General features: G+C 37.9%; 2 protein-coding genes across 2 annotated transcripts; both read left to right on the top strand.

Moving 5' to 3' along the window:
- Window positions 1-553: 553 nt before the first annotated feature.
- LOC110410501 (uncharacterized) lies at window positions 554-3720 on the top strand. The gene is made up of 4 exons (XM_021420227.2): window positions 554-767; window positions 1598-1705; window positions 2546-2713; window positions 3382-3720. Exons 1-4 carry the CDS (start codon window positions 666-668, stop codon window positions 3502-3504), a joined length of 501 nt encoding a protein of 166 aa, XP_021275902.1. The 5' UTR covers window positions 554-665; the 3' UTR covers window positions 3505-3720.
- Window positions 3721-4764: 1044 nt separating this feature from the next.
- On the top strand, window positions 4765-8751 carry LOC110410499 (glycosyltransferase BC10). Its single transcript, XM_021420226.2, has 2 exons — window positions 4765-6316; window positions 7768-8751. Exons 1-2 carry the CDS (start codon window positions 5789-5791, stop codon window positions 8416-8418), a joined length of 1179 nt encoding a protein of 392 aa, XP_021275901.1. The 5' UTR covers window positions 4765-5788; the 3' UTR covers window positions 8419-8751.
- The last annotated feature ends 1768 nt before the right edge of the window (window positions 8752-10519 follow it).

Below are 10519 nucleotides of genomic sequence, written 5' to 3'. Positions count from 1 at the left end.
CTTTTGAATGCAGAATATTTTATTAATTTTATTAATAATTTTATTAAATAAATTTAATAGTGTAATTTTTTAAAAAAATAAAAAATTAATTAAACAAATTTTTATGTGGTGTTAATTGTGGAAAAAAACATAAAATGTCTTGAAAAAAATTGAAATGACGAAAATTGTAAGTGAAATTTATTCAAAAAGTAATATTTTTTTTAAAAAAAATAATATCTGGCTGTAACTTACAATAAGCTATAAACATAAAGTGAATACGTTTGGGCCTTGGAATAAAGGAATTAATCAAATGAAAATTAAAAAGAAAAAAGGGGGAATTAGGAGAAAGAATAAACATTAAACCATCTTTTGTTCTAAATAATTTCATGTCAAAAGTATCATTTCCAGTATTAATGAAAATATTGGTTCAAATATTATTTGCCCTTTACACGTGGCCACTCAGTACTGGCATATTCGGCCACGCTGGAGGCGGGGATATATTCTAGAAGGATCAAACCAAAAAAAAAATCTAAAATCCTTGGAAAATGGAAATATAAAAGGAGTCGTCAAGTCCGCACAAAAGATTGTTTATTTTCCTCCCACATCCCTATTTTCATCCTGTGCACGGAGGAAGTGAGAGAGGGAGAGTGAAAGAGAAAGCTTGGGATTGACGCCACTAGGCGAAAATGGTGAACTTCATGCTGAAGATCGCTGCCGACCTTGAAAATCTAACGAACCTCCAGCCTCAAGGCGGCTGCGACGATCCCTCCTTCTCCTATCTCTTCAAGGTCTCTCTCTCTGTGTCTGCCTTTGACTTTGCTTTTCTTCGCTTGAGCTGAGCTCATTTCATTTCGATATGGTTTCCGGGCTTCGAACTGTTTCTCTTTGCTTCTTTAAACGCAGATTACTACTCTTATTGTTGCTTGAATCCAGTATGTTCTCTGTTTTAATCCTTCTTTCAGTTCAAATGCCAGATTATTAGTTGAAATCTTCTTTTCTCAACTTTTTGGCCTTGTTTTTGGTTTTAAAATAGTGAATTATTATAAGTTACTATATTTGATAATTCATCAATCATCATTTGAGTTGAATTTATAATATTTTATTCATTTTGCTTCATTTATCGCAACTGCAAATGCACGAAGATTTACTTTATCTATCCGCTGCAAATGTATTTACCATTGACTTTATCTATCCGTTTATAATTTTTTCCTTCAAAATTTGATTCCATTTTCTTATTCTATTTTTTTAATCTATTTCTCGTTATATTTATGTGATTTTACGCCTTTTTTTTTTTTTATGGATTGCGATTAAAGATTCAGTGAAATCGACATAGATCTTCTATATTTCTATTATTTTTGGATGGCTATGCTTTTAATATTTCTTTCTTTGATTCCTTGCATAGTTTTCTTGCAATCTCTTCCTTGCAGATCTGATATCATTTTAATAGATTTTACTTAACTTTTCTTATTCTTCTTTCTCCTTGCATAGATAAGGATGATGATAATTTACTATTAACATCTCTCTCAAATCCTTGCTCTTTTTGTATGTCCTGGCTTTACAAGGTTTCATTTCACTAATATTTGAAATCTTGTATCTTTTTGCTTATTTGGAGTTTCAGCTGAAATGCGGTAGGTGTGGAGAGTTGAGTCAGAAGGAAACATGTGTGAGCTTGGGCGAATCCATTCCTCTTCCTGTGGGCAAGGGAACCACCAATCTCATTCAGAAGGTAATCTTGTGTACGTGTATTGTCAGTAAATGAATTGATTTCAAGTGAAAGGTCATTGCAATCCGTGGATTTTATGTCTGTTTGGTTGCTGAGAGCAAAGAGTGGACGAGAGAGACAAATTTCTACTTCTTAAGTTGCATTCTTACTTGGACATAATCAATTTCACCTGGGCTACATGTGGTAATACTAGTCTTGGTTTATTTTATTCCCCTTCTCATTTCTCAAGCTAGCAGATATTTCTAGTATAGTGTTCTTAGCTTACGTCTAATTGGAATTTTTGTTTTGTGAATTTAGTTGTAAAATCACTGTGTTTTCTGAACTCAAAAAAAAAAAAAAAAGGGAATCTCATGCATTAGAATAAATCCACAAATCCATGTTAGATGTTAAGGACCAATATTTAAGCAATGTTTTCGTTGGTTGCGAGATGCATAATTTTCTTTCCTCATCCTGTGCTGTATAATTTAGAAGAAGCATGATGTGATTCTAAACGCCAATTGTAAGTCCGCGTGACTCCTTTCCATTTCGCATGCTGTGTTGTTGGTTGAGTTTTTCTTTGATTCATTCCTTCTAAAAGTTGCTTGGGGTCAAGTAAGCTTTGAGACCGGTATTTTTTTCTAGATAACATCTGTCTTATATCTAATGCTTTCAGTATCCTTATATAGACATTCTATGTGTCTAACTTGTATATAACCAAACTTCTGCATTTTATATGGCATAATACTTGTAGTTGCTTTAACTGCAAAACTTCAATTTACTGTACTGAGTTTTTCCTTTTTATCTACCTAGCTATTTACTTCCAGTGGTTAATGGTATTGTGATGCCTTTTCTTTTTTACTTTAGTGCAAGTTTTGTTTGAGGGAAGGAACTATAACAATGATCCCTGGCCAAGGTCGACCGCTGACCCACAAAGACAGTGAAGCAGGAAGCTATGCACCTTTGATGCTATTGGACTGTAGGGGTCATGAGCCTGTGGGTTTTATATTCGGTGGTGGCTGGAAGGTTGAATCTGTAAGTCTTTGTTCTTCATCCTCCACCCTAGATGACCATTTTATCGGGTAGTGGAAATTGCGAACAAAGCTTTATTATAGCAAGGGCTTCAGACTGTAATATCTTGGTATATATTGATTTTCCAATTCTAGTCATAATAATAATAATCATTTATGAGCTGTTAAAATGATAACATATTCTTTGTTTTTGAAGACAAAAATAGCCAGAGTCTGATGTAAAAGATCAAGACTAATCACTATATAGAAGTCCCTGCTTAATATTATGCATATTATGATGTTTGAGATATTTCATTTGATGTATTTCCTAGTTGTGAAGTACCTAGTTTGAATTTTTCCCACCCATTTCAAAAAGTGTGTAATAACTTAGTAAGCACCTTGCACCTAAAGCTAAGGGCATTTAAACCATGTATTCAATCTTCAGTGGAATTGGATGGCAAGCCTTGCTAGAATTTACAGTTAACGCTGCACTTACATGTGAATTTGTTTATGTGAAGCTAGTAATTGCATAATATCCTGACCATGGTTAGGCACTGTTATTGTCTGATTTCTGGTAGTTACTGAAATATTCCCTCACCGTTGAGTTGTTGGGCGTTTACACAGTTACTTACTGCCATCTATATATTTGGTGAATGTGTTTTCATGTCAACTTACTGTAATTTGTTTGTGTAGCTGGAAGGGACTAAATTTGAAGATGTTGACTTGTCTGGAGACGACTTCGCTGAATATGATGAGAAGGGAGAGTGCCCAGTGATGATATCCAACCTTCGTGCTACTTTTGATGTGGTGAAGTAGAGTAGCACTACTCTCCTACTTGCACATGTCTTGGTAAATAAGACTGATGGTTCATCATGAGTGAGGTAGAAACCTGTAAATGGAAAACATTTCATGTAGGCATGAAGCTATATCCAAACGTGGTTTGTTGTGAATTGTTCAGTTTGTAGTATATGCTAATAGATACAATGGCAATGGTTCCACTAATTAATGAATCACATTATGTTTGTGCGTTTATTGTTTTCTTGATTTTTTGAATTATGAAGATAATTACACTGAATGCAAATAGCTTTCCCTTAAAGAAGTAAAGAAGTTCCCCATGTTTGAGAGTGGATTCTTTTTAGACCTGGGGAAGCTTCATGATTCTTGCTCTTCATGGCAAGAGCCTAGAATTGTTGGTGAGGCTGAAATGGGCCAACTTGGACTAGTGTCAAGAAACTTTTATCTGGCCTACTTTTTTTTTTTTTTCAGTTCACATTCGTATGTGGGAGCATACTAATTGTTCTTCCAGTACATGGGAATGTCTCGATACAGTTGGAGACGCAAGGCTGCTCCATAATTTGCTGGTGCTGTAGTGCATCGCATATATCAGGTATTGTGAGAGATTGCGTTTTTATTGGCAGGAAACGGATATTAGTACTTTTACTTTGGAAACAGATGCAACCGCCTTCTTACTACTGCGTTTCTTTATTTTTCTAGGAAAACATCGCCTGATCTGAATGAATTGGACATATTTGTTCCATTGGGAGTATCCGTAAGAACATTTGCGGGATGTTTGAGGAATTGTCCTTCACCTCGTTGGCAGCCAGCCTTCGTTGGAAACAGGATAACAACTAGAATCAACTTAGGTGGAAGCGGTCCGCACGTCTCATGCGTATGTTTGTGAGTAATCTTATAAATGTAGCTCTAGGTGGGTCCGGATCCGAGCTTTGGATGAAAATTCAACAAATTAGCTTTTGCCGTTAAATGTGTGAACCATGTAATGGGTGGTAAATGCTAATTCACTGTCCTTACTGTTAAGAATCAAAATTCGACTATTCTCTCCTTTATTTGCCATCTACAGAAGGAGTTTAAATTACCTAAAATAGATTATGTACCTTGAATCCAGAGGAATTTATTTCAGGGGAGTTTCAGATTTTTCATTTTTTGTTTTTGATAATCCCATTTTTGGAGGAAAAGAAATCCCAACGGCATTGCTCATGCCTAATATCAAATCCCACTTTCAGTGACGTGAGGGATTCGTACTTCTAGCTGAACTGCCTGGCCCCTCTATTTGGGTCACCATTAGCCCCAGAAGTTTGGTCATCAAGCCTCATTCTCCTGGTGCCTTGTTAACATCTTATATGTACAAAGAAGCCATTTTCTCTTTTAAAATTCCCATTATATCCCTGCATGTCAAGTAGTAAACTAGAACTCCATAGGACAAGACTGTCTTTTTAACTCAAGGCTGCCCAAAATCACAAGTGGGCATATCATTTTAAAATACTGTTCTTCACATGACAGCCAAGAAAAGGCATCTCCCCGACAAATGCAAACGCCAACTCGCGAGAGGTGTTAAAAAAAAAAAGGCGCACTCACTTCACACTCCCTGCCTTCCTTCCCTGTGTGAAGAAAGAGACATTGTAATTAACTTGCCACAGATTTCACAAATCACGCTCTTAGCACCACAAAATCCAGAAAAACATACTTATTGACTAACCAACTTCACCACATCTCTCACTCTTTGCCATCACCAAACTTCCTGTCCTCCTCTGCCTCACCTTCTTTATTGTTTTCCGATATTGACCTTAACAAATAGCCTGGGCGCAATCCAAGCACCTCAAATAGATTAGAAAACCTCTTTATCTCTATATCTTTCCGCACCCAAAAGTTTACATGGTACGTTCACTGTCTTCTACTTTTTTTTTCTTATTAACGAAGACTTCTGTCAGCCTAGTTCTGGACTTTGATCTTGGGTTAGATTCTAGATAGAACACTGTTTATCCAATACCCTTTTCCTTTAAACTCTTGATTTTCACGTTATAATAGTTTATAGTGATTTTTTTTTTGGTCAGATGGTATAATTTGTAAAACTCTGGATCTGTTGTTCTATTGTTGTTTCTATTGCTAAGAGGGGCTGTACTTTCTAAAGTTAGTTAGCTGTTAAAAAACCCCCAGGTATTGCAATTTATTTCACTGAAATAATCGGTTGGGATCTAAGATGCGAGAGATTTTAGTTTGCTTTTGAGTTGGGAAAACAAAGAAAGGGGCGGTTTCTGGATCTGACCCCAGAAGTTGAATTCTGGTTTTTGAATCTTCTTAAACGATGCAAACAAGAGTTGGGTCGGCTGGGTCATTGGAGGAAGGCAAGGATCCCGTGGTTACTACTAGAACAAGTCAATCTAAGACTTTGCCACTAAGGTTACTTCAGTTATTTGGGTTTTTTCTTGCTCTCTGTATCGCCTTTTCGATCGTTAGTATATATACAATCCGGCGTTTTGGAATTTATAGTGTGGTCACTACAGTTAAGTCTAATTTTGTGCCGTGTGTTGAAGAACCAAATAGTTTGAATCGCTGGATAAAGCCACCATCGAATTTGCTTCACACGATGAATGATAAAGAGTTGTTATGGAGGGCATCTTTCGTGCCTCGAATAAAGAAGTATCCATTTAATAGACTTCCGAAGATTGCGTTTATGTTCTTGACTAAGGGGCCATTGCCGCTTTCTCCTCTTTGGGAGAGGTTCTTGAAGGGGCATGAAGGGCTTTATTCCATCTATATTCATTCATTGCCATCATACAATGCCGAGTTTCCTCCTTCATCAGTTTTTCACGGGAGGCAAATCCCAAGTCAGGTATGGTCCTCATAATGTCCATTTCTTTTATAGGAGTTTTCATTTGTTTCTGAATTCTGTATTATTTTTAATCGTCTTTGTTCTTTGTCATGTTATGAACCCTTCCATCCTTATTCCTCTGTAATGCAGTTTGTGTGTTCTTTTACATGCTTGTGCACATCATGATAAGTTACTGCCCTTGATAATGCTAATTCCGTTTAGAACCTTTCTTATGTAGCTTCTATGCTAAGTAGGTCTCCTGAGAATCTTTGTCCATAAGAGTGATAGTAGCATGCTTGTTATCTAGGCATTTCATAACTGTTGCAGAAGTTAGCATGCTAACTTAAGGTACATTTGGAAATTTGGTTTTTGGTGGTTAGACTTAGAACTGCTAGCATTCATGGCCTCTCATTCCCTTTTTTTTTTTTTCAATAATGGGATGTCCCTCTCCTTATTTATCTATTTAAGTTCAAGTTTTCATTGGTTCTTGGTTAGCTGGATAGATGGTGATCTGCCTGACCTTCATAACCTCTTTGCCTGTGGAAAGGTTTTCTCGTGTGCAATACGTTATAGGCATTCCAAGAGTTCCTTGCAAACACTCAAACTTATGGTCACAAATAGACAAATAATATATCACTTTGATAAACAAAAATAAAAAATGGCATGAGATGTATTTGAGTGTTCAAACTTTGTGTCCTTGGCTTCAATTTTTTAGATCACCTAACCTGCATGGAAGCTTGCAATTTGAAATCTGTCTATTTCTACTGTCTGGATTTATCTTGTGCTTCAAACCACAGCACTGGTTTAAGACCGTCATATTAGCACGCTATATCAGTGATGCTTGTTGAAACGGGAGACAAATTTGATTTTGAACTAATCATGCAGAGTAACATCAGGGTGACAGAGAAACTTTATGATTTAGACTTTAGAGACCTTTCAAGAAGTGAGTGTGGGGAATAGGAACTTATAGTGAGCTTAACATTTGCTTTGGAACAAATAGCTGTATTGTTTTGGCTAACTTGTAGGAGATGGCAAATTATTGTGATTGATTTGCGCGAAGAGATTTCACTAGATTTATGGTTGTCTTTCTAGTCCTGGTGTTAAGTCGAATATTGTGTGTGCAAGAGATCTGCTTTTGTTTGGGTCCCCGTGGGAAGATAAAAGAATCTGATAGTAACATGTAAATTGTCAGCTGTTGTATTTGAAGGTTAAGGGGTAAATGTCTTCTACCCAGTATCTGCCATCTCTATATCAGCTCTTGTAGTGTTTTACTGAATTTCTTTCTTTCAGTTACACCAAAGTACCCTACTGTGGTTGCTAATTTTTTTACTTCCCATCAGTCATGATTTATGGTAATTGTTTGGCATTTGTTCTTCAACAGTTCAAATAGACTTTTGTTATTTAAATGAGCAGCCTGTATTTCTTCTCTTTTAGGGATTGGGTTCCTGATTTCTGTATTTGCTTTTATGCAGGTCTCTGAGTGGGGAAGGATGAGTATGTGTGATGCTGAGAGAAGACTCCTTGCCAATGCCTTGCTTGACATATCCAATGAATGGTTTATCCTCCTCTCTGAATCTTGCATACCTCTATACAATTTCAGTGTCATCTACCACTACATAAAGAAATCCAAATATAGTTTCATTGGTGCATTTGATGACCCTGGGCCATATGGTAGAGGACGTTACAATGAGAACATGGCTCCTGAAGTGAATATCACCCAGTGGCGTAAGGGGTCCCAATGGTTTGAAATTAACCGAAAGCTTGCACTCAACATCGTGGAAGATAGTACATATTACCCGAAGTTTGAACAGTTCTGTCGACCAGCATGTTATGTTGATGAGCATTATTTCCCCACCATGTTAACAATCCAGGCCCTAAATCTCTTAGCAAATAGAAGCATCACATGGGTAGACTGGTCGAGAGGTGGGGCTCATCCTGCTACATTTGGTAGAGCAGACATTACAGAAGAGTTGTTCAAGAGAATTTTCGAAGGTCATCAGTGCAGGTACAACGATCAGCCATCTTCGGTCTGTTTTCTTTTTGCCAGAAAATTTGCACCAAGCGCTTTGGAGCCTTTGTTACAGATAGCACCAAAGATTTTTGGCTTCGGACTTCCTGGGTGATGAATGAACACAAACCTTGCCAGTGCCAGATTTAGATCCTGAAACAAAATTTGAAGTGGAGATGAGTCCATGAGAGACTATGGGAGCATGCCAGGTCCATTCTTTGATCTCATACATAAATGGGTCCTCTATTTCCTTTCTTTCTTTTATAAAATTTAACCCTCTTCGGCGATATGATGTGGTTTTCTTACTTTGTACACTCTCCTAATTCTTTGGCACTCCCAACCCCAAAAACCACTCTGTATGTACAGAAAATTCACATTTTTGTATTGAGGTTTACAATACTATTGTATCAGGATATTTAGATAGTACCAGTGTTTTTGTTTTGTGCAATTTGCAATACACCCCCTCCCTCTCAATAGTTTTGGCCAATGAGTTTGAGCTTTGAAGTTTAAAAGAGCAATAAGAGTATCATATAAAAGCTTTAGGTATTTGGTTCTGATTGGTGAGGGAAGAGTGACATAATAATGTTAAAAGAACATTTTCTTGCTAAAGATAAAAAGAGTAACTAAACAAAAATGAGGTGGCACTTGTTTGTCTTTTAGGCTAAAAGTAAGCCATCTTAATCTTTGCTACTTAAGAGTCGTTGCTTTGTCATTTTTATTAAAAGGAAAAAACGAATGAGAATCCCATTACTTCGTTGTTTTTGGTAGAAAAATCCCAATAATAGCTTATATCAAACGCAAATAGCTCCAACCCACACCCACACCCCCACCCCCAAAGAAAATTACCGCAAATTTAAAGCCAAAAACGTTAGATATGAGCTTAAATGATTTCCTTAATTAATTTAGAGCGACACAAGGCAAAAGTAGACCTTTAAACAAGTCACACTTGTTGGTCATTCAAAATCGTGTGCGCCATTTGACACCATTCAAGGGGAAGCTTCTGGAATTCATACACCTGTCTTTCATTCTTCGCTTTGAATTTCAAAATCAAAAAACCCTGTTCCTTTTGGGCCCTCCACGTGTTCTCCCCCGGTTTGTCCAACCTGCGTCTCTACCATGCGATGTTTTGTGGGACCGACGTTGCACCCGCATCTTTTCAGTTGTTTCGCGACGGAATCAGCGTGATTACTTCCTCAATTGCGGCTGCCCATCACGCCTTCCCTCTCGTCTGATCTCCTCCGTTTTAACTTCGCTGCGAATGTCTCATGCGCGTGTTCGCACGGGTGAAGACTGAACCTCGATCTTAACCCGGCCTAATTAGATAGCCACTGGATGCGCGAGTAGATAAAGCTCTTTAGCCCAGCGGTCCCACTACTCCCTTGATTTGGCAAAGAATCAATTTCTATTCCGACCGAAGAACAAACAAAGATCCGCAACCAACAATCATCACCAGCGTTAAAACGACCGCGTTTTCCATCGCACGACTTGTCATTATCAAAAAAGACTGGGGGTAACGAAAAATTTACACGCGTAAAATAAAATTAAGGAAGCCCTTTGAAACGGGGACCCGCTGGGGTACCAGCTGTAGCAATTGCAATCTCCAGGCTGGATATCCGGGCAGCTGCCCGATGTCTCTCTCGTTCTCTCTCTCTATATATAGACCCCGCCTAACCCACTACCCCAAAACCCTCAACGCATTTCCTCACTCTCTAAAGGAAAAACAAGAACGGTCTTTTTAACGCTTAAGAATTCCAACAATGGCTCTCTCCAAGGCTTCTCTGACGCTTGTTCTCGTAGCTGTTTGTGCTCTCATGGCTTCGGCTTTGGCTGCTGATGCCCCAGCTCCAAGCCCCACCTCGGGCGCTGGCTTGATCTCTCCCTCATTGGTCTCCGTTTTCGTCACCGCCGCTATGGCTCTCCTTTTCTGCTCTACTCTCAGGATCTGAAGATTTGTCACCTCTGGCGGTGGCGTCTCCTTGGATTGATGGCTATGGATGGTGTAGAGAGGGTGCTGGGCTTTTCATTTTTATTTATTATTTTTTTTGTGTTTTAAATTTGGTTTGGAATTTTAGTAGTAGTGGATCTAGGGAGTGAGTAGATATATATATATATTTGAGAGAGTGAGACAGGGAGAGGTAGCTATGTTATGTGTTTGCACAGATGATTGATGTTGATGTTTGGACTTAATTATTTCAGTACCATTTCTTATGGATTTA

The sequence above is a fragment of the Theobroma umbraticum genome, unplaced genomic scaffold (assembly GCF_002168275.2).
Source record: "Theobroma umbraticum cultivar Fairchild unplaced genomic scaffold, ASM216827v3 scaffold_56.0, whole genome shotgun sequence".
Classification (NCBI taxonomy): domain Eukaryota; kingdom Viridiplantae; phylum Streptophyta; class Magnoliopsida; order Malvales; family Malvaceae; genus Theobroma; species Theobroma umbraticum.
Note: the sequence above shows the minus strand (reverse complement) of the source record. Positions and strands in the feature narration are given on the sequence as shown.